The 23,639-nt window shown below is 44.5% G+C and overlaps 1 protein-coding gene across 1 annotated transcript; it reads right to left on the reverse strand.

The window, feature by feature from the left end:
* Nucleotides 1–13,716: 13,716 nt before the first annotated feature.
* On the reverse strand, nucleotides 13,717–20,897 carry LOC120654856 (protein transport protein Sec61 subunit alpha-like; the record flags this gene model as incomplete). Its single annotated transcript, XM_039932540.1, has 6 exons — nucleotides 13,717–13,941; nucleotides 14,027–14,165; nucleotides 14,285–14,409; nucleotides 14,502–14,862; nucleotides 14,943–15,099; nucleotides 20,657–20,897. Coding segments are annotated over 6 exons (1,248 nt in total), but the record flags the coding sequence as incomplete, so codon positions are not given.
* Between the last annotated feature and the right edge of the window lie 2,742 nt (nucleotides 20,898–23,639).

A 23,639-nucleotide genomic window follows, 5' to 3' on the forward strand; every position in this document is an offset into this window, starting at 1 on the left:
TTGAAGGGTAGGTGACTGGAACACGAAGAAATTGAGAGGTGGACAAGGAAGTAAGGGTATATGAGAGGCGGAAGGTTGGTGAACAGGGGGAGAAAGCAAGAGTGAATAAGGAATTCATGGTATATGAGAGGCGGAGATTTGGTGGACAGGGAGAGAAAACAACAGAGGAAGTAGGTGAAGTAGTAGAGGAGGATATACAATCATAGTCAGATGTACCAAGTGCACCAAGTACTCCAGTCCCAAGCCATGTGGATAAAGCCTGCAGTACTAAACTCCAGAAGGGGGAGGCGCCTCAATTTGGCAAACATTTGCGTCTTATTCCTGAGAAGAGAAGGTTGGAGGAGTACGTGCGAGATCGATCCAGAGGCACAAGAAATTCTAATGGGTGGAGGTCGGGAAGTGGAGGGAGTCGGAACAGTTTTGGTGGAATGGGCAGTCGTGCACTGACCACTGGGGGTGGTAGCGATGCTCCCTCCTGGAGGAAATCGCAGGTTGATGGGAAAGGAGGAAGATGGCTCAGCTGTGGGAAGATTCATGCGCATCAAAGTGTGTATTGATATTCGTAAGCCCCTGATGCGAGGTGTTACCTTGAATATTGCTGAAAGTAACAAGGATCTTTGGTGTCTCTAGTGTATGAATATCTACCAGAATTCTGTTATATTTGTGGGATAATTGGCCATGTGGATAAAGCCTGCAGTACTAAACTCCAGAAGGGGGAGGCGCCACAATTTGGCAAACATTTGCGTCTTATCCCTGAGAATAGAAGGTTGGAGGAGTACGTGGGAGATCGATCCAGAGGTCGGGAAGTGGAGGGAGTCGGAACAGTTTTGGTGGAATGGGCAGTTGTGCACTGACCACTGGGGGTGGTAGCGATGCTCCATCCGGAGGAAATCGTAGGTTGATGGGAAGGAAGTGGGCGTAGCCGAGAAGGGAGTTCATGAGGAAGTCACCAGTCCAGAGAAGGTGAGGAAGGAGGGCACGTCTAGTGATTGATCCAAACGTGCTTTGTTTTTGGAGAAAGAGGGTGGTAAAACTGTGGCAAATGTGAGAAATGATCAGGATAAAAGTAAGGAGCAGGTGGTTGAGGGTTATATGCTGAGCCTACTAAACTGTGGCTATGTGCGGGCGATTTTAATGAGATCTTGCTGTCCCATGAGAAGGAAGGGGGTAGACCACGGAGCCAAGGATGCATGGACCGGTTCCAAGAAACCCTAGAATACTGCCAGCTGCATGATCTTGGTCTTGAATGGGATGTGTTTACTTGGAGGAATCACAATCATATTGCAGCTGAGTATATCAGAGAGAGGCTGGATAGGGCGGTGGCAAATGCTGAGTGGATGGTGAAATTTCCCGGCTATCGGGTGATTAATGGAGATCCTAGACATTCTGACCATAGACCAGTTATTATCTCCACTAAAAGACCGGCTGGTAGGAGGAGTGGTGCTGGAAGGAATGGGTTCAAATTTGAAGCCTCTTGGCTAGGAGAGGTGAAATGTGGGGTAGTGGAGGAGGAGGCTTGGAAGAGAGCAATGAACGGGCAATAAAGAAATGCCCATGATGCGCTCAAAATTGTTGCTGGGTGTAGGTAAACAGGCACCGAAAAACAAAATTTTCTACCCATACCCAGGAACTACTGATGTTATACATCACAGGATTACCACTAGATGCGCGGGTGCGGAACTTCTGTAGCACATCGGTGTAGCGCAGAAGGAAGCCGGCAGTGCAGCTGCGAGATCCTCCTCACGCGCGGCTCGTCCTTGTGCAGCAGATGCAGCACCTCCAAGGTATCCACACATACAGGAAGAAGCATCGCAATCCGGATGGCTAGGTCCGCGAGGGCGACCTAGGGCCTGAGCGCACAGGAGGGGCGGCTTCTGTTCACGTGGTACTGTAGCACGCGAGGAAGGGGCTAGGGTTAGCCTTTGGGCGCCCCCCCCCTTGCTTTTATAGCCCCTGGGGTGCCCTCTAGGTGGGCTCCCTTTGGGCCCCACCTTGGACGTCCCTTTTGGGCCTGAGAGGCCCATTAGTGCACCTAAGCCCAGTCTAATTTGGATCTCATCCTTATCATGCTTCTTTCCCTTAATTGTGTGACCCTATGGGCTCACATGCGAATAGATATAGCCCGAGTACTCTTACTCGGCCCAATAGCAGACAGTGGCCTCTAGCAAGACATGTCAACTCCTATACGCACGCAAAGAACATATCTGCCGAGTCTTTGCAATTTTATACATGTTGTTCCCTTTGCCTCACAATATTTGGTCTAGCTTTAAGCCGACCACTCTTTCTCGATCCTGTGATTCGGAATCCTTTGTTAACTCTTAACCCCAGCATGGCCATGCATTTCTTGATCCGAATCACTCGAGGGGCCCAGAGATATATCTCTCTTTCAAAGAGGGGCAAATCCCATCTTGACCGACTATATCTCACAGCATGCTTCTTGACAGGCCCGAAAGCCACCTTTATAACTACCCAGTTACGGTGTAGCGTTTGATGGCTCCTAAGTAAGTCGGTTCACATCTTAAGTACATACGACGATCTCAGGTCTTAGGACACAGCGTACATATTATGTAATGAGAAGTCATCATCTCGTGTTGGGTCAGTTCAGTCTCATGTCTCACATGAGCCCACATTATTAGTTTGACATCCCCATGTCCATGACTTGTGAAACATAGTCAATCAACTAATACATGTGCTAGTCTAATATTCATGTGTGTCCTCACATGAACTCCGACTAGGAACATTTTAGAATATCCATACAAGTAAAGAGTTTCACAAATGCTTCACATAAGCATTAATCGATACAAGTTGTTATTTATGGATATTCAAATAACACTTTATTAATCATGAATACAAGAAAATATGATCATCTCTATGATTGCCTCTAGGGCATATTTCCAGCAGTCTCCCACTTGCACTAGAGTCAATCTAGAATGCATCTAATACCTATTGCTCTTGTGTGCGCCTCATGCTTGGGCTGCGAAAGAGGTTTTGTCAAAGGATCTGAAACATTCAAATCTGTGTGTATTTTGCTTATCTTGATTTCACCTTGTTCGATGAAATCTCGAATAAGATGAAATCGCCGCATAACATGTTTGCTCTTTTGGTGATTCCGTGGCTCCTTTGATTGTGCAATAGCCCCACTGTTGTCACAGTAAAGATCCAGCGGACTGGATGCATTTGGGAACACACCAAGCTCAATAAGAAACTTCCTTATCCAAACACCTTCCTTCGCAGCTTCCGAAGCTGCGATGTATTCGGCTTCTGTCGTAGAATCGGCCACCATCTCCTGCTTGGAACTCTTCTAGCAAACAACACCACCATTTATTGTGAACACGTAACCTGATTGGGACTTTGAATCATTTTTATCAGCTTGGAAGCTAGCATCGGTGTGACCTGTTACAAAGAGCTCTTCCTCACCTCCATAGACCAAAAACACATTCTTAGTTCTTCTTAAGTATTTAAGAATATTCTTCACAGCTGTCCAGTGACTCTCTCCCGGATCAGACTGGTATCTGCTTGTAACGATTAGAGCATAAGAAACATCTGGATGGGTACTTATCATTGCATACATAATAGATCCAATTGCCGAAGCATATGGAACTTTGCTCATGCGATCCCGCTCATCAGTTGTCGTAGGACACTGACTCTTACTAAGATGTATGCCATGTGACATAGGCAAGAACTCTTTCTTTGCCTCTTCCATATTGAACCGTTTCAACACTTTGTCAATATAAGTATCCTGGCTTAATCCTATAAGCCTCTTTGATCTATCTCTATAGATCTTGATGCCCAGAATGTATGCTGCCTCCCCTAAATCTTTCATTGAAAAACTATTTTTCAGTGAAGTCTTTACGGACTCAAGCATAGGAATATTATTTCCAATCAGCAATATATCATCCACATATAGTATTAGAAATGTAACAGAGCTCCCACTTTCCTTCTTGTAAACACAAGCCTCTTCTTCATTTTTAATGAAGCCAAACCCTTTGACTACTTCATCAAAATGAATATTCCAACTTCGAGATGCTTGCTTTAATCCATAAATAGATTTTTGAAGCTTGCATATCTTTCCAGCATTGTTCGGATCGACAAAACCCTCGGGCTGCATCATATACACGTCCTCGGTCAGGTTTCCATTAAGGAAAGCTGTTTTGACATCCATCTGCCATATTTCATAATCGAAATATGCAGCAATAGCTAGAACAATCCGAATAGATTTAAGCATCGCTACAGGCGAGAAGGTCTTGTCGTAGTCAACTCCTTGAACTTGTCAAAAACATTTTGTGATAAGTCGAGCTTTATAGATGTGAACATTTCCATCCATATCTTTCTTCTTCTTATAGATCCATTTGCACTCTATGGTTCTCACACCATCAGGCGGGTCTATCAAGTTCCAAACTTCATTTTCCTTCATGGATTCTATTTCGGATTTCATGGCATCTTGCCATTTCTCGGAGTCAGGGTCTACCATCGCCTCTGCATATGTCGCAGGCTCATCATTGTCTAACAATAATAATTCTCACGCTGCGCGGAGCCTTGCCAACCTTCGTGGTTGCGGAGGTGCTTCTGTTGCCATAGGCATCTCAACTTGTTCAACTACATTAGCGTCACTTGTAGAGTCTTGTCCTATTGGCTCATCTCGAACTTCTTCGAGTTGCACCGTTCTTCCACTTTTCTCTCCTTTGAGAAACTCTTTCTCTAGGAAAATCCATTCCGAGCGACAAACACTTTGCCCTCAGATCAATTGTAGAAGTAGTACCCTAAAGTTTTCTTTGGGTATCCCATGAAAATGCACTTATCCGATTTGGGTGCAAGCTTGTCAGTCTGCAGACGTTTGACAAATGCTTCACAGCCCCAAATTTTTGGAAAAGACAAACTGGGACTCTTTCTAGTCCACATCTCATATGGTGTCTTAACTACGGATTTAGACAGTACCCTGTTTAATGTGAAAGCTGTTGTTTCTAGAGCGTAACCCCAAAACGATAACAGTAGGTCCGACTGGCTCATCATCGATCGAACCATATCCAACAGAGTTCGATTACATTGCTCAGACACACCGTTTCTTTGAGGTGTTCCAGGCGGCGTAAGTTGTGGAACAATTCCGCAACTCTTTAGATGACTGCTAAACTCGTGGCTCAGATATTCGCCTCCACGATCAGATCGTAAAGCTTTAATCTTCTTGCCACACTGATTTTCAACTTCACTCTGAAATTCTTTGAACTTTTCAAAGAATTCAGACTTATGCTTCATCATGTAGACATAGCCATATCTACTCAAGCCATCAGTGAAAGTTATGAAGTATTGGAATCCACCTCTAGCAGTCGAGCTCATTGGTCCACACACATCAGTATGTATGAGTTCCAGTAAGTCCGATGCTCTCTCTGGAAAACCTATGAATGGCGTCTTGGTCATCTTGCCTAGTAAACAAGCTTCGCATGTCTCGTATGATTCAAAATCAAACGAAGTTAGAAGTCCATCCGTATGGAGTTTCTTCATGTGTTTCTCACTTATATGACCGAGATGACAATGCCACATGTAGGTGGGATTGAAATCAGCGAGCCGAGACCTTTTAGCACTTATATTACAGATAGGTGAATCATCAAGATTTAAAACAAATAGCCCATTCTTAATGGATGCAAAAGCCACAAACATATTATTCTTAGAGATAGCACAATCATTGTTTTCACTCACAAAAAATAACCATCCTTCATCAAACATGAAGGAGACAGAATGTTTCGACTCAAACTAGGAACAAAATAACAATTACTAAGCTCCAAGATAAATCCTGACGGTAGGTGAAGTTGCATCGTCCCGACGGCCACAGCAGCAACTCTTGCATTATTGCCGACGCAGAAGTCAACTTCTCCTCTTACAACGCTTCTACTCTTTGTTAGTCCCTGCATAGAATTGCATATGTGAGCAACTGATCCGGTATCAAATACCCAAGAATTAACACAAGAATCAGTGAGAAATATTTCTGTAATATGAATAACAAGCGTACTTGAGGTGGAAGAACGGTTCTTCAATGAGGTGAGGTACATCTTGCAATTCCTCTTCCAGTGTCCCTTTTCGTGACAATGAAAGCACTCATTATCTGCAGCTGGTCCAAGTTTAGCCTTGGGTGCAGGATTTGGCTTAGGGTTCGCAACCTTAGCCTTGCCCTTCTTCTTCCAAGATGAACCTTTCTTCTTGAAAGCAGGCTTGTTCTGGACAGCCATCACATGGCCGCCGCTTGTGCTCTTCTTGATGCCACTCTCTGCTGTCTTGAGCATGCCACACAGTTCAGTCAGGCCCTTTTCAGCCCCATGCATATGGTAGTTCGAGATGAAGTTTCCATAGCTTGGCGGTAAAGAGGCAAGAATGAAATCAGTGGCCAACTCTTGGCCAAGTGGGAAGCCTAGCTTCTCCAACCTCTGTGTAACCAACCATCTTGATTATATGCGGGCCCACTGCAGCGCCTTCTGCCAGCTTGCTCTCGACAAAGGCCTTGGACATATTAAACCTTTCAGTCCTGGCCTGAGTTTGAAACATGTCCTGAAGCGCCACGATCATATCATGCGCCTCATAGTTTGTCTCGAACTGCATCTGTATGTCAGGTTCCATGCAAGCGAGCATAAGGCAGCTTACTTCAAGGTTGTTGTCACAAGCCTTTCTGTAAGCAGTCTTTTCCTCAGCAGGTGCATCATCAGCAGGCTCTTCTGGTAATGGGGTATCCAGAACATCTTCTTTTTTCTCTGCCCTGAGAACAATTCTCAGGTTGCGGATCCAATCTGCATATTTAGTCCCATTCAGTTTGTCCTTCTCAAGGACCGAACGTAATGAAAAGGATTGGGTGTTGTTGCGGATCATGATCTACAACAAAATAATAATGCAAAATACTAAGACAAACGTATTCATGATGGAGTAAACGGCATTAAGCAATTAACAGAATTTACTCCCACTAAAATCAATATCCCTCTACTGATTCTTAGCGATTCAAGACCCACAACTATTAAGTCGACTAGTGAGCTTTAGCATCACCGCTAGAAGAGACTAGATAGATCAGTAAGCAACTCTTTGCTAATCATATCACATATGACTCTTGTTGTTGGGTGACATCTCTATGTCTCGGCTCCCAACCTTTATGCCCCAAGGTCCTTAACCGTTAAGATAACCTTGTCAAGCTAACCAACATTTATGCGTGTAAATATCCGATACAAACATGTCTAGCCAAGGAAAACAGGTGACGCCCTAATTTTATAGACCCACCACCAATCGTACATGACATGGGACAGTGCAAAGTTTAGTTGGTAGGGCGTAATAACTTAAAATTTGTTAGGGATCAATCATTCTTCTTCTACCGTATGCATACTCTTTATCGCATATTGAAGTAAAACGATAAGAACGGCAAGCACATGGTTGTGAATCAGTATGGCCCATGTTCTTTTGGCGATCTCCATCTCCATAGAACCTATTCACCATATTGATCTCCATCTCCATGACTTATGTGCACCATTCTCCATGTGATGGAGCCTCCAAGAACTATAACTACCTTAATCTAGTTACATTATTGGTACGGATCATCACAAGTTGGCACGCAGGCCATTACATCAAATGTAACAATTCATATGGCTCCTGCCGAATTGTCATACTCACGACACGCAGGTCATGAAACAATTACACACATGCATCTCATACACATAGGGGTCATACCGATCACAAAATCCTGCAAAATAGAGTTAATCGCTTCCGACGTCCAAATTTAAATCGCCAAAAACTCAATCTTCCTGGCCGAATTTCGCAAATCTAAAGTCTGCATCGCGTGCAAAATTTTCTGTAGATGAACTTTCATATAAAAATCGCATCAATCCGAGTTCGTATGCAAAAGTTATTGTTGTTTTACCGAACAGCATGTTTTTGCCTCTCTATCACAACTCGGTGAGCAGATCCAATCTGCCTTGTGCATCTCATGCATATGGCGAACCATCCAAAGTTTCGATATGATCAATCTCATTGACCTCCTCATGTTGTGACTGGGTTTATGTGTGTCACTTAACTCAGATGGCGGATACTCGACCGGTATGAGTAATTCGTCACACGACCATCATAGAGAGGACATGAAACAAGGATTAGGGTTTCATCTACGCCATGCATATCTCCATATGCATGCACCATGAACCTGTAACTAGCAGCATCGGCTCTGGTACAACTGTAGGGAAACAGGCACCGAAAAACAAAATTTTCTACCCATACCCAGGAACTACTGCTGTTATAGATCACGGGATTACCATTAGACGCGCGGGTGCGGAACTTCTGTAGCGCGTCGGTGTAGTACAGATAGAAGCCGGCAGTGCAGTTGCGAGATCCTCCTCACGCGTGGCTCGTCCTTGTGCAGCAGATGTAGCACCTCCAAGGTATCCACACGTACGGGAAGAAGCGTCGCAATTCGGACTGCTAGGTCCGCGAGGGCGACCTAGGGCTAGGGTTAGCCTTTGCCCCCCCCCCCCTTGCTTTTATAGCCCCTGGGGTGCCCTCTAGGTAGGCTCCTTTTGGGCCCCATCTTGGACGTCCCTCTTGGGCCTGAGAGGCCCATTAGTGCACCTAAGCCTAGTCTAATTTGGATCGCATCCTTATCAGGCTTCTTTCCCTTAAGTGTGTGACTCTATGGGCTCACATGCGAATAGACATAGCCCGAGTACTCTTACTCGGCCCAATAGCAGACAGTGGCCTCTAGCAAGACATGTCAACTCCTATACGCACGCAAAGAACATATATGTCGAGCCTTTACAATCTTATACATGATGTTTCTTTTGCCTCACGATATTTGGTCTAGCTTCAAGCCGACCACTCTTTCTCGATCCTGTGATTCGGAATCCTTGGTTAACTCTTAACCCTAGCATGGCCATGCATTTCCTGATCCGAATCACTCGAGGGGCCCAGAGATATCTCTCTCTTTCAGAGAGGGGCAAATCCCATCTTGACCGACTATGTCTCACAGCATGCTTCTTGACAGACCCGAAAGCCACCTTTATAACTACCCAGTTACGGTGTAACATTTGATGGCTCCTAAGTAAGTCGGTTCACATCTTAAGTATATACGACGATGTCAGGTCTTAGGACACAGTGTACATATTGTGTAATGAGAAGTCATCATCTCGTGTTGGGTCAGTTCAGTCTCATGTCTCACATGAGCCCACATTATTAGTTTGACATCCCCATGTCCATGACTTGTGAAACGTAGTCAATCAACTAATACATGTGCTAGTCTAATATTCATGTGTGTCCTCACATGAACTCCGACTAGGAACATTTTAGAATATCCATACAAGTAAAGAGTTTCACAAATACTTCACATAATCATTAATCAATACAAGTTGTTATTCATGGATATTCAAGGAATACTTTATTAATCATGAATACAAGGAAATATGATCATCTCTATGATTGCCTCTAGGGCATATTTCCAACACTGGGGACCTGACCGGTTGGAGTCAAAATGTACTGGGGGATTTGGAGAAAAGAATGAAAAAAGTTAAAAAAGATTTGGAGGCGTGTAGGAGGAGGGGTATCTGTCCGGATCAGGTGGCGAGGGAAGAATTGTTACGTTGTAAACTGGAGAGATTAGAAGACCAAGTTGACATGTACTGGAAACAACAGGCACATGTGAGATGGTTGCAGGAGGGAGATCGCAACACATCCTTCTTTCATGCGGTGTGTAAAGAAAGGAAAAGAAGGAATCGTGTCACGAGTTTGGGGAGGGAGGATGGAAGTTGGGTGGAGGATGAGGAGGAGAAGAGAAGGTTTATTGCTAACTATTTTTGGGATCTTTTTAGGTCAAGTGGGGGACAGACTTCACAGCAAATTCTTAATGCTATCGAAGTCAAGGTTACTGACTCCATGAATGAAAGTCTGTTGAAGGAGTTCACAGTAGATGAAGTGCGTCGGGCTTTGGACAATATTAGTGACATCAAAGCACCAGGGCCGGATGGTATGCCGACAATCTTCTACAAGAATTATTAGGATATTATTGGTGATCAGATTGTACTGGAGGTGCTTGGTGTTTTGAATGGGGGTCCGATCCCAGCGGGATGGAATGAAACCACGATTGTACTGATCCCAAAGGTAAAGAAACCTGAACAAGTGAAAGACCTCAGACCAATTAGTCTCTGTAATGTGCTTTATAAGCTTGTGTCTAAAGTCCTTGCAAATAGATTAAAGCAAATTTTGCCTAAGGTGATTTCTCCTGCACAGAGTGCCTTTGTGTCGGGTAGATTGATTTCTGATAATATTCTGGTGGCGTATGAACTCACACACTGTATGAGGCAAAAGAAAAAAAAGGAAAGGAGGGATATGCTGCTGTTAAACTTGATATGAGCAAAGCTTATGACCGGGTTGAATGGTCTTTTCTTCAGGCCATGATGGCAGAACTTGGCTTCAGAAATAGGTGGATTGATCTTATTATGAAATGTGTCTCAACTGTTAGCTACCGGATCAGGGTGAATGGTGAACTAAGTGATAGTTTCAACCCGGAAAGGGGTTTAAGACAGGGCGATCCGTTATCGCCATATTTATTTTTGTTATGCGCTGAAGGTTTCTCGGCGCTCCTTAGTCAAGCTGAGATGGAGGGGCGGCTGAAAGGTGTGAAGGTGTGCCAGAATGCTCCAAGTGTGTCACATTTGCTATTCGCAGATGATTCTCTGATCTTGTTCCGTGCAAATAGGGGTGATGCACAGGCCCTACAGGGTATCCTAGATTTGTATGAGGAGTGCTCTGGCCAGGTGATTAATAAGGAGAAATCAGCGATAATGTTCAGTCCCAATACTAAGAGAGATGTTAAAGAGTTGGTGATGAGCGAGCTCTCTATTGTAAAAGATACGATGAATGAGAGGTATCTGGGACTTCCGGTGTTTGTGGGCAATAACAAGTGTAAAGTTTTTGCATATTTGAAAGAGAGAATCTGGACCCATATCCAGGGTTGGAAGGAAAAACTCCCCTCCCGAGCTGGAAAGGAAATATTGATCAAAGCGGTTGCTCAGGCTATCCCAACTTTTGCAATGGGATGCTTTGACATCACAAAAGAAATCTGTACCCAGATTAGTACCATGATTTGCAGATATTGGTGGAGTAATTAGGATAAGGAAAAAAAGATGCACCGGATACGATGGGATAAACTAACTGAGCCGAAAGGGGAGGGTGGGCTCGGTTTCAGGGATATTCATGAAATCCATGAATTAGTACCCAGATTAGTACCATGATTTGCAGATATTGTTATGCGCCGAAATGTTGGCAAAACAAAGCTGGAGATTCATGCAAAACCCAGATTCATTATGTGCAAGGGTCCTGGGTGCGAAATACTTCCCTGATGGAAATATTCTGGCAGCAGGCGTACGGAGAATTATGTCATATACCTGGAGGAGCATATTGAAAGGATTGGAAGTGCTGAAACGTGGTGTAATCTGGAGAGTAGGGGATGGAAGGAGAATAAAAATTTGGGATGATCCCTGGATCCCTAGGGAGTGGTCAAGACGCCCGATTACTCCTTGCAGTAACAATATTCTAACTCATGTGGATGAGTTGATTGATCCAAGCTCTGGTCAATGGGATGAACAATTGGTACGTGAAATTTTCTGGCAACAAGATGTGGAATAGATCCTGTCAATCCCAGTTCATATAGAGATGGAAGATGTGGTTGCATGGCACTATGATTCTAGGGGTTTATTCTCTGTAAGATCAGCGTACAAGGTCCAAAGAGCCCATGATAAACGAGTAAGCACAAGAGGTGTAGCATCCTCGTCAAGCCCTGGTATGGACAATCTATCTTGGAAGAAACTGTGGAGTTTAAGTTGTCCGGGCAAACTGAAACATCATTTGTGGAGAATGGCACATAATAGTCTAGCCTGAGGAAAGAATTGGCACGGAGAGGGGTGGAACTTGATCCTCGTTGCGTCATGTGCAACGGACATGATGAGGATGGGGCCCATCTATTCTTCAAATGCAAATACGTGAAATATATTTGGACAACTCTTGGTCTGGATCATCAACGTAGCATTCTATCAGCCATGCTGACACCAGAAGATGTAGTCAAGTACATTCTGAACCTGAAGGAAGATTTGCAACTGTGTATTGTCACTCTGCTATGGCTCTGGTGGCAAGAACGGAATCGTGTTCGGGAAGGAGAAAAAAGAAGATCGGTGGATGTGTTATCTTTCTTATGCAAACAACTCGTTTCTGAGTATGCTACACTTTGCAAAACACCACATGTTAGCACTGGGGGAAGATCGGTATCCTAGAAACGACCTGAATCAGGATGGATGAAAGTGAATTCTGATGGTGCATACTCAGTGAATTCTGGGGAAGGCGGTTGGGGCGTGGTGATCAGAGATGAGGATGGCGCGGTTGTGGAGGCTGCAGCTGGCAAGTCATTGCGACTCAGGGATGCCTTTCAGTCGGAGGTGGAAGCATGCCTAGCCGGGGTGATGCTTGCTGATGCCGTTGGGGTTGAGAGGATCGTTGTTGAGACAGACTCCCTAGTGCTTGTGCAGGCTATAAAGTACTCGTCGCACCGCTTGGCGCCCACAGGTGGTTTGATTTGTGAGATACAGAGTTTATTAGCGTCTAATTTTACTGCTTTTGTAGTTGAGTTTGTCCCTAGAACTTGTAATAGGGTTGCTCATGACCTAGCGGCAATCGGTTGTAAGTGTCCTCAAGGAACTAGCCTCCGGTGGGAGAAGGTTCCTTCATTTGTCGAGGACCTCGTGACCAGCGATCGTGCTGCGTCCCTTCGTTAATGGAAAGCTCTTTTCCACCAAAAATAAAAACTAATTTACACACAGCCATAACTTAGCCATTCTTCCTAATATTTGTTTGGTTATGGTTGTCCCTACTATATTTGAATAAATGAGATTCAAATAGAGCAACAATAGATAGGCTACATTTTAAAAAAAATTGATACTAATTTTATTTTTTTTCTAATTTGACATAAATTAGTTTTGATTTTTTTAGTTACAACTAAAACTTTTAAATTTTCTTTAAAAATATAAAAACACATTTCAAATCAAACCACCTAGAGGCAGCGGCGGAGGACCTCATGTGGCGAGGTATGGCAGCCATACCTCAGTTATCAAAATCTGTGTAACTTCCCTTCAAACTCGAAAGCATGTGAGGCACAATGGTGTGGCTGTGCCTCTCCAAACACGAGGTCGCGGGGTCAATTCCCCATCCTGTGCGCATTTTCTCCTTTTTTATGCTCATTTTATGTATTTTATTCTCTTCCTACCCTGAGTTTCTGCTAATTTTATGTGTTTTATTTTTTTTCTTTTTTCTTGCCATACCTTAACTTTCAACCGTCCTCCGCCACTGCCTAGAGGATCCAACTTGTCCAGTTTCGACAGTTTTGATGGCCCTCAATTTCCGGCTTTGTAATTGAAAGTTGAAAATTAGACTTCTGTGATAGTTGAAAGTTGAAAATTACACAATGTTTGCATCAAATAACCTATAACCTATACATATGCAAAACAAGGTCGGTGAACTACAGACTTTATAAAACTAGAAAAGAAAACAACATAATCATTACAAAATGTTTGCAGCAAAGAACCTATGTACATGGAAAGCAAGTGGACTACACAGACTGTTACAACTTGAACTTTCACACTCTTTATGCCAGGTGCTTAATAATGTTTCAATTTTCCCTACAAGAGAGACTAGCATTGCATTTAGGAGAATGCAATCACCAATCAATCAGAAGCCAAAAGGGCCAACCTCGCCAGCTCTACCATCAAAGTAAGGATATAAAGCAGTTACAGCTATCATAATTTCAGTCCCAGAACCAAACACGCCCATGAAATCTCCCAAAATTATCAATGCCCCAAGACAAAAGCCACCGAACCGAGCTGCCTTCAGAACATGGCTGTAGAATTCGTTCCAAGATATCGAGTCAGGCTGGGCAAGCATTCTTTGTTCCTCCTTCATTGAATCAGTTATAACTAAGATGTAAACATAAGAAGGAAAGAGGAGAAGGTAAGAATGTTGCACACTACTTTGTCCATACATTTACAATGAAACCGTCGATAAATCTTTTTGAGGATGCACAAACTCTCAGCCAAAATACTGAGAGATACGTACAAGTACCAAGCACATAGACAACATATATGAATGCATGGAACGGGGCTCTGTGCAGATCAGTCAAGCTGCAGGAGAGAAAAGGGAATTGTAAAGCAAAGCGAGAGACGACACTTTGGGATTAAGCCACAATTTAAAATTTAAATCAGAAATGTGGCTAGCATGGTTTCCACAAGTATGCACTTACGTCGGGGGTGTTGTTATGTAGTACAAAACCCCACCAACTAGGAAAGATTGTTGAAAATGGTCAGGTCTACTCCATGTGCCGAGCAGATTCAATAGTTTATTTCCACCATATTTCATGCACAACAGCTGCAAAATGAAACAAAAACATAACATGTTTTCACAGGAAGGTTCAATGGTATCAGACTGACATAACAACATGTAGATTTGCTGACAACTACCTTTGAGATGCTATACAGAAATGAAACCAGTAAGCGATGCAGGATGATAGGCCCATAGAGTATATTGGAGATCTTGATGAGGTAGTTGACTTGAAACCTAGGAACACCATGTGTCCTGACTGGCAACACAATGGTCGACAGACCTTGGAAGGATATGGCAATTAGAACAAACAAGCAAGTAGCTAGTAAGTTGGTAACATTTGGGAGGTTTTGACGGTAAAATGCTTCCCGCATTGCAGAAAATTTATCTGTCCTAGTAATCAGAAGGTGAACCCAAGCAGGAACAGCTCCCTCAAATTCAGTGCCTTGTTCAGGATAAATAAATATCAAGGGACTAAAAGCTTTCCACAATATATTTCCACTGTACAAGAAAATGAGAGAAGTGTTATCATACAAGGATAAACTAACCCTATCGTGATTCTTCTAGTTTCAATCCCTTACCAAATAGTTGTGGCAGTGAACAATGAGACGCTCGATAACAATCCATATCCCTTTTTTAGGATGTCGTCAAGATAAATGACAACGATACCAGAAAAAAGAATCTGAAGGAGGACTATCACTGCATTGCCAATGCTAACTTTGCCCAATGAACAAAGACCTAGAAGACGCGCAAGAGCTCCCATTACGGTAAACAATATCATCATCAATTTTTGTTCCCTGTACAGAAATTTCATAAAAGTTTGGAATTAGAGAGCAGGAAACATGTAATCTGTAATCAACAAAAAAAAATGGCCACCCAAAAAATCACAGCACATAATGAGTTAACATTTGAAAGGCTGATGAAATGCTCAAAATTCACAATACTGACTCCCAGCCATAAGCCAACAAGCATTGGAATCAGTAGTCTATGTTGAAAGAAATACGATAAATAGTGGAATATACATTCCTTTCCAAGGCAGAAACTTATGCCCGGGATAATGGAGTGCCCATTTTACTTTTCTTACAGCATAATAGGGTGCCTACTCGGCCACATTCTTCAAAATGGTATTTACATCACACTAAGCTATTTAAAACTGAGATAGTATTGATAGAGAATCATATTGTTATTCAAAGATTGATTGGTTAGTTGTTTGTCAAGTCATGCCTTTTAGCTGGGTGGTAAAGTTATTGAAAGCGGAGATAGTGTTCTTTTATTTATATGATTCCTTCAAACAGATCCAAGCATAGCAGCATATGTATCACCATTACACCCATTTCAGCACAAAAAAAATGTTTCAGGCTGATTAATTTATACTGAGAAGAATTAGCACTTACAGAAGTGCACCAACGTCCAAATTTGTAGATGACACCAAGATCTGCATGAGAAGCTCAGATAGTAGAATGGGGCCAATGCCAAGTGCCAAAAGTCCGTTTGATGAAAAAAAACGGATGCTCCCAGTATGGATCAGGCGCAGTGGTGCCTTGTTGGACTGGGATCCCATAGAGTGGAAGTTGGTCGGCAGTCAAAAGGATGAAAAGCGAGATAGTTGTGTATATCACTTTTTGACGATTATGAATCAGCTGACCAGGACGCCGCACCTCTGGTAAGAATAAGAATCTCGTGAATGCATAAAGCTTGGACCAATTTACCATTTTCGCACAGGTACATAAAATACTCCTGGCAAAAGAAACCATGACAAAGAAAATATTTACATCAATGCAGATACAACACTCTTCTGTAGTGGATATCTTCTTGATCTAAACTTTCATGGCAAAAGTTTGCCTTCACCAGTTTGCTTAGTGTTATTCTATTCTATTCAAAGGAGCTCGTATGTCAAGAAGGCCAACAAAGTATTGTTGCTGTAAGCCCCTGATGCTTCCAACACGGCGACACGCACATGTATGAATGCATTTTCTATTCATGATATATAATGCCTTCTGCCGAGGCCTGAGTTTAAAGCACTGAAACTATCAGATCTGGACTGGAACTATAAATAACTAAGTGGTCCCATGAGATGGAGTGACAAGCTGGGGAGAGAGATCAACCATGAAGAGAAGAAACTAATCAATTGAACCATGCATTGTATTGTTTTGGAATGATTCTACTCTTATGTTGCCAACTGTTGGCAAAGGTGGGCTTCACTTGGGTCTTGCGGAAGACATGGATTGGATTTCAGATAAATCCACAACTAATCACTGAATCTGAACGGGTAGAAAGAAGGACAAATTTGGGTTCGAACGAGAACCAAATAAAACCCTAACTAAAGCCATTAGATCAGAACAAGGTAACGAATCATGCACCCATACATCCAAGCAGAGAACGGATTACTAACCAAAGCGAGAAAGTGCTGGTCGTCGAGAAACTGCGGCGGGACCGCGGGAGAGCGAGCGGACCAGCCGGCGGCCTTCTTGTTTGTGCTCTACGGCAAGGCGAGGCGAGTGTATGCACGAGAAGCTGAATCTACGGTTGACCGCAGACTCAGCAACTTACGGTCGACTGCCCCGTCTACCCCTTCCGCGTTACTCCCTCCCTTTCTCATTTCCTTCCCTTTTTCCTCACCATCCCCGCAGCCTCCCCCTCCCCCGTTCCCCGTTCCGCCTCCTCCGCGCTCCGCGCAAGTCTCCGCCGCTCGTCCGCCAACGCCACCGCCGGCGCGCCCGCCCCGCCCTTCCGCTTCTCCTCCGCTGCCGTGGTCCGCTTCCACGACGGGGCCCGCCCCGGGCCGCCGCCGATGGCGGTCGCGAGGCCCGTCTACGCCAGGGTCGCCGGAGAGACGGTGTACGTGGCGGAGCCCGTGCCGGCGCCGGCGTCGAGGGCCCCGGCGTACGACGGCCTACCCCTGGGCAATGCTGCCGGCGCGCGCACCGCGGCGAAGGGGGTCTAGGGTTTGGACGGGGCGCGGCGGGGAGCGGCGGGTCCGGCGGCGCGAGCGGCGGCGGGGCGCGGCGGGAGGCGCAGTGCGCCGGCAGGGGCGGCGGCGCTCGCCACCAGCGCCGCCCCTGCCCAGATCCAGTTTTTTTTGTTCTTTCAATACAATTTTTTTATAAAAAAAATAATAGCCGATTGTTTTTGGATGTACATTTTTTATTTCTTCCATTTGATAAATTTCTCTCTGTCAAAATTTTTCTCGTAAAATTTTTTTATCTCACAAATTTATTTCTTGAAATTTTTTCTACCCACCAATTTTTCACTTTGAAAATTATTTGACTCATAAAAAAATGTCTGAATTTATTTTTCTCAGAAAACGACAAAATTTTCTAAAAACGGAAAAAAAATGATGTCGGGAAATGGACCGTACGGGAGCCTCCCGTACGGTTGAGCGTAAATTAGCGGTACCCGTGTATGCAGCAGAAGGCAAACGTAGTCAGCTCAGTCTCTTCAGATTTTGCCTTTACTAGGTTTGTGCCCGTGCGTTGTTACGGGTAAAAAAAATATTACAACAGTACAAGATCATTCACCAAACTAATGAATACTGTCTAATCATAGTGTAACATGTAACGTGAAAACAGTTAATTAAAAATATTTATTAAGATAATCAACCAATAAAATCCAGTCCCGGATACATGACCAACGAAATCTATTTTATATCATTTTCGATGATGCACCTAAGATATTGTTTAAGAGTAAATTTCACCGGCAGTCCTTAAACTTGTCTCGAGTTCTCATCTCGGTCTCGGTACTCTTAAAATGCACATAATAGTTCTTAAACTCGGTCTCGGTCCATTTCCCACTTAAGCTATTTCGAGTCTACATGTACATGATTAAGTTGTAACTATTTCAACCGCGAATGACATCACAATAATGGATAATCCAACTGTGTTAAGTACCGGCGCGGGGTATGTTCGTCAAATCACCGAATGGTTCCCTTGCGCGCCATTCACCTCGCCTGAATTCATATTAGCAGTGTCAAATATCACAAAATTTATACAAACCGAGGCTGAAATTATGATAAAATAAAATAAAAACCAACTTAATATGAAAAATGAACAAATATATAGTGAATCTACAAGAAGGGGAAACTGTCAGCGTAGCAAATATGTTCAAAAATCAGAATGTAAATCTGCCCATGCTGTGAACCTTGATATTGTGATATTATCATCTCGCAAGTGACTGGCTCAAAACTTTATGTCACCGTGACATACAGTTGCCCTCATATTCACCGGTTCATGTTTTTTTTTACATTCCAGTCATATTTCAGCTGGCTTACGATAAGTTTTAACTTTGGAAAAATTAGCCAAATATTTACATTAAGGACCAGCTGAACATTCTAACGGAACCAGCAGGCTTGAGGTTAGACCAAAGCCAATTTAGGTGTATACTACCAGTTTACCACTCCAATAATCAGTTATCACTTACGTTATGCTAACTGGAAGACATGTCTGTATAAAAAGGTCACAATGTTGTAGGGAAGAGAAATGAATTGCACTGATTTAATAAAAAAAACTATAGCAGAAGCTCACTAAGCTAAGCGTCATTCTGCTAGAAATCTGAATGTGGAACTGGCATACCGTTTTGCATTCCATTTCCCTTGAGATAACTGAATGTTCAGATATGCTGCATTACGTTTTAGTTCAAAAAACTGAACAGCAGACATAGTATTCATGAACTGACAACACCATGATCATGGCTGGGCTCCATCGGTCTGTAAAAGCGAGTCCGCCAAGCTACAACGAGAACCACGAGAATTAAAGATACCTCCAGGGACCGTTCTTCGCAGGCCATGGTGGCCGGCGGTAGAGTGCAGCCAAATCTCCTGCGATGTAGGGCATGGGACGGCTCGAGGAGTGGGGGAACAGAGCGAGGAGGCAGCGGAGGTTCCATTTTACCACTTACCCATGTCATGTTGCTGCCAAATCTGTCGGATTTGAAGCGCAGGAGGTCTGAAAGAGGCAGCACAGGAACCTTAGGCTGCCGGCGCAAGAGCCTCACGGCGACGGCGATCGCCTTAGGCCAACGACGAAGGAGGTAGAGACCGCCGTCGCAGGAGCCTCAGGGCGCCGGCGATCGCCTCCGGTCAGTGGCGTAGGACTGTAGGAGTCATCCGCGGTTTCCGTGGCTCCTTGATCACAGTTGAGAATTGACCTAGTGCGTGCGAAACAAATCTGATGGCGCCTGATGCATCTACGCAGGTATGCGGACGGCCAGAAACGCCCAGTCGCGAGACGAAGCAGACGTCCAAGGTTTAATCCCAATCGACAGACCAAATCAAGGATTGATAGCGACGCAAATTAATTAGCGGTGTGGATCCGCAGGCGGCAGACTGACGAGTGATGAGGGGGAGGCGGACTTGTGGTTGCATTTGTTGCAGTAGTCACTTGTGGTTGTGAACGATACTTGTGGATTACTTGTGGTGATACTAAAGTTTATTTGCATTTATGTGTTGTGGATATCCATACTCATTTGTTACATGGGAACATATTAGGTGCAAACCAATCTCTTCGTGCAAACTATGAAAACTTCAATCTGGGCCATCGGATCAACATCCAAGGGGAGGGGTGCAGAGAGGTGGGAGGGGGGATTTGCAAAAGTGTGATTACCCAATCCAAAAACGGGTCCAGATTGTAAAATTATCGAATCCCCCATGCCCCTTGGATATTGATCCGATGATACAGATTGAAGTTTCCATAGTTTGCACGGAGAGATTGGTTTGCGCCTAATACATTCCCTTGTTACATTGGGCAAAGAGAGCCTTTGCTGAATGTTTTTACCTTTGCACTTGGCAATATTTCTGCCGAGTGCTCTTTTTGTCGAGTGTTAAATGTAAAAACACTTAGCAAACTGTTAGCTTTTGCCGAGTGTTTTTACCATGACAGTCGGCAACCACAAGTTTTGTCGAGTGTTGTTCACAAGGGCACTCGGCAAATGAGCAATCTTTGCCGAGTGTCTCCCATCATGGCACTCGGCAAAGATGTCGTCACCGTCATCTCGTTGTCCTAGTACTTTTTCTTTGCAGAGAACCAACACAACACTCAGCAAAGTCTTTGCCGAGTGCCCGACAAAGAAACACTCAACAAAGAGTTACCATCACCATCGAGGCTGAGTGAGCTATGCCGAGGGTGCCACTCGGCAAATACTTTATCGAGTGTTTTTGTGGCAGGCACTCGACAAAATGACTATTTCCCGTAGTGGACCCCTGCAGGCCGTAGCCCTTGTCGAAGAAGTCGTCGAGGAAGATGATGATGGCAGTGGCGGAGATGAGCTGGAGGACAATGAGCGTGCCCTTCAGCGCGCTGACTTGGCCCGTACATCCCCATCAGGATGTGCGCGGCGGCCTCCTTGAGCGCTGTGGCCATGGCGAGCACCTTGCACGCGCCGTCTGCGAGCTCGTGGTTCACATGGATGTTCTGGTCGACGTGGAGCAGCTTGGAAGTGGTGGTGAGCTGCATCACCATCTGAGCTGTGGTGATGGGCCTGAAACCGAGTTCCATGAGCATCCCACGGTTGGAGGCGAGGGTAGAGCGCACCCAGTAGTAATGTTAAAAATAGCGGGCTAAGACGTTTAGCGGTCAGTGTTCCAAAGGTGAAGAGAAGGCTATAGATGGATATAGCACCCGCTTACGTTATTTAGCGATTTTGCAAATCCAGTAATTAAGTTCAGAATTTATATGTTAAGAACATCAAATCAAACATATACAGGTCACAAATTTCATTATACCATGCACTAAAGTACGTCTAGAGCTTCATTCCCTCATTACATCACTGATGAAATACTAAGTTTTGTAAATGTTGGAGTTCAATACTATAAAAAAATAGCAATGCATACTTGTGAGAAGCTTTTAAAAGATTAGAGAGTGTGAATGAACTATGGTTGCCATGCTTCATGGTAAAATGTGGTATACTCTAGAAACTATATTTGTATGGTTAGATAAGAATGAGAAAAATTTAGAGTTAGATATTTTGTAGAAAGTGTGTAGAAGATGAACACATGGCAAAACCATATGAGCCATGGAGTCCTATGAATAGTAGTGCTCTCCTTCCCGTTTGTCATACTATGGCATAAGAGGTCTCACGTAAAAGATAGCAAGATTGTTAAGAGTAGTAGTGTTATGGTAGGGTAGCCATATAAAGAGTGTAAGAGTCTTGCGTTATACTAAGTTACGGTGAATAAAGATTTGAGTCTCAAATAGAGTTCTGGTGTCTAGGTGAAGGTCTTTTTAGTATAGTGGGGGTACAGAGTCCGCAGAAGAAGGTACCACTTCTCGAAAGTCAGTGTCAAGTTAGAGGCACCAATTTTCTCAACAAATAATAAACTAACAATAAATAAAGAACAATTATATGGTTTAGCTAGCTAAATAATTCTTAATTTAGCGGCTATAGAGGGCGGATTTAGCCTTTTAGAGCTAAAAATGAATATTCTTCTTTGCGTTTTTTGAAACACCAATATTGTAACACCCCGGTGTTTAATTTGCACTTATCTTGCTAATCCTAGACCTAATCTTGCTCTTAGCACTCACTAGACGAGAATTCTAGACTTTTTCTTTAATAGAGTTCTACTCTGTTTTTCTTCCGAAACTAGGGCTCAAATAAATTTTGTCCCAACATCAAAGTTGTAGAACAAATCTTCCTCTACAACTTCTATTTTGGCCAAATCTCAAGTTCCATTTGGAAAAATTGAGTTTGGGCCATTCAAACTCCGAATCAGAAATTTTAGTGCTGTTGGCCATAGCACCGGTTACACCGGTGCCGAGCTCCGGTTACACCGGTGCCACTAGCGCGAGCTCGCCGGTGATGCCACGTGTCTCTGCGCCGGGAAGCTTCTCACCGTGCCGTTTAAGCACGGCCACGTCGCAAGGGAAACCCCATTTCGCCTCTTCTTCTCCCTCCTCGTGCTCTCGCGAAGCCAGCAGCAGGAGCTGAGCCGCCGCCGCTGCAGCTTGCCGCCGCTCGCCGCGCCGGCCATTCCGCCGCCGTCCCACCACTTTTCTTCGAGCACGAGCTCTCCCCGAGCCACTACACCTCACCCCGCACCTCCACAGACCCATTCCCAGCTCGATTTGGCTTTCCCTTGGCCGAAATCGCGCCCGCCGCCGCCGACCACCCAAACCCTAACCCTAGCCTCCGCCCCTCATCGCCGACGACCAACCTCCGCCCCTCCTCGACTCAATTTAAGGTAGCCTTGGGCTTCTCCATACCCTAATCCACGTCCCCGACCCCTTTTTCCTCAGATTCATGCGCCACCATCGCCGGGAATGCGGTTCGCCGTCGCGCGCCACCGTACGCCGCTGCCCGCTCGTCGCCTCGCGCCCTGGGCCGAGATCCCGCGCCACTACCGCACGCACGGGGGCCGTCTGTCTCCGGTGAACACGTTCCAGGTCTTCCGCGCCGCCGCCTAGCCATACGCCGGCGGGAACGCCGAGGCCGAACTGCCGCGCCGTGCGTGCTCTGCTCTTGCCGAGCGCCGCGCGCGGGCAGGCCACCGGTTCAACCGGTCCCGGCCGGTTGGACCAGTGGGGTGAACTGGTTAGACCGGTGCCCCATTATTTCATGCGTGTTGAACTTCCAAAAATTCCTAGTTAATTCTAGAAAAATCCTAAAAAAGTGAAACTAGTTCCATTAGCTTCCTAATTTCATGCTCTATCTAATGGAACCATGAAATGGTTAGCTTAGTCACTTTTGCTAGATAGTTTTGTTTGTACTTGTGCTCTAGTTAATAAACCCTCGGACACATCCTTTTCAGCCCTAGAGCCGAGTCTGAATTGATAGAGTGTATTCTCCAGTCTTCCTATTGGAGACACTTCAGGCTAAAAGACCTTAGTAGTTAAGAAACCATTTCAGCACTGAACCATCTCTGGCACCATAGCGAAGGCTACTGTTATCGGTTTTATTCTTGCATTTTGGTTTTAGTACTGCACTGCTTTGCATCGCATCTTTTCTATGCATCTCATGCATGGCATATTTTTACTCATGTAGCCTCTGACACCGAAGCCTCCTACGAGCTGGTTGCCGAGCCGATCCAGGAGCCACCAGCAGAAGAGCAGCAGACCGAGGAAGTCATTGAGCAAGCTCCAGAAGACGTTGCTAACCCAGCTAACCTACAAGGCAAGCCCCGGAGCATAATCTTTATTTTAAATTTATACAATGTTAGTGATTACGTACTTGTGCATTAAGTCTAGGAGTTGTATGGAACCCTAGATGCATAATCTCTAGTTTACTCCAGTGTTTCTACTAGTGTGGGCATATCGATAGCACTGCTACGCTTAAATAAAACCAGTAGAAGA

Source organism: Panicum virgatum, chromosome 1K (genome assembly GCF_016808335.1).
Source record: "Panicum virgatum strain AP13 chromosome 1K, P.virgatum_v5, whole genome shotgun sequence".
Taxonomy (NCBI): Eukaryota; Viridiplantae; Streptophyta; class Magnoliopsida; order Poales; family Poaceae; genus Panicum; species Panicum virgatum.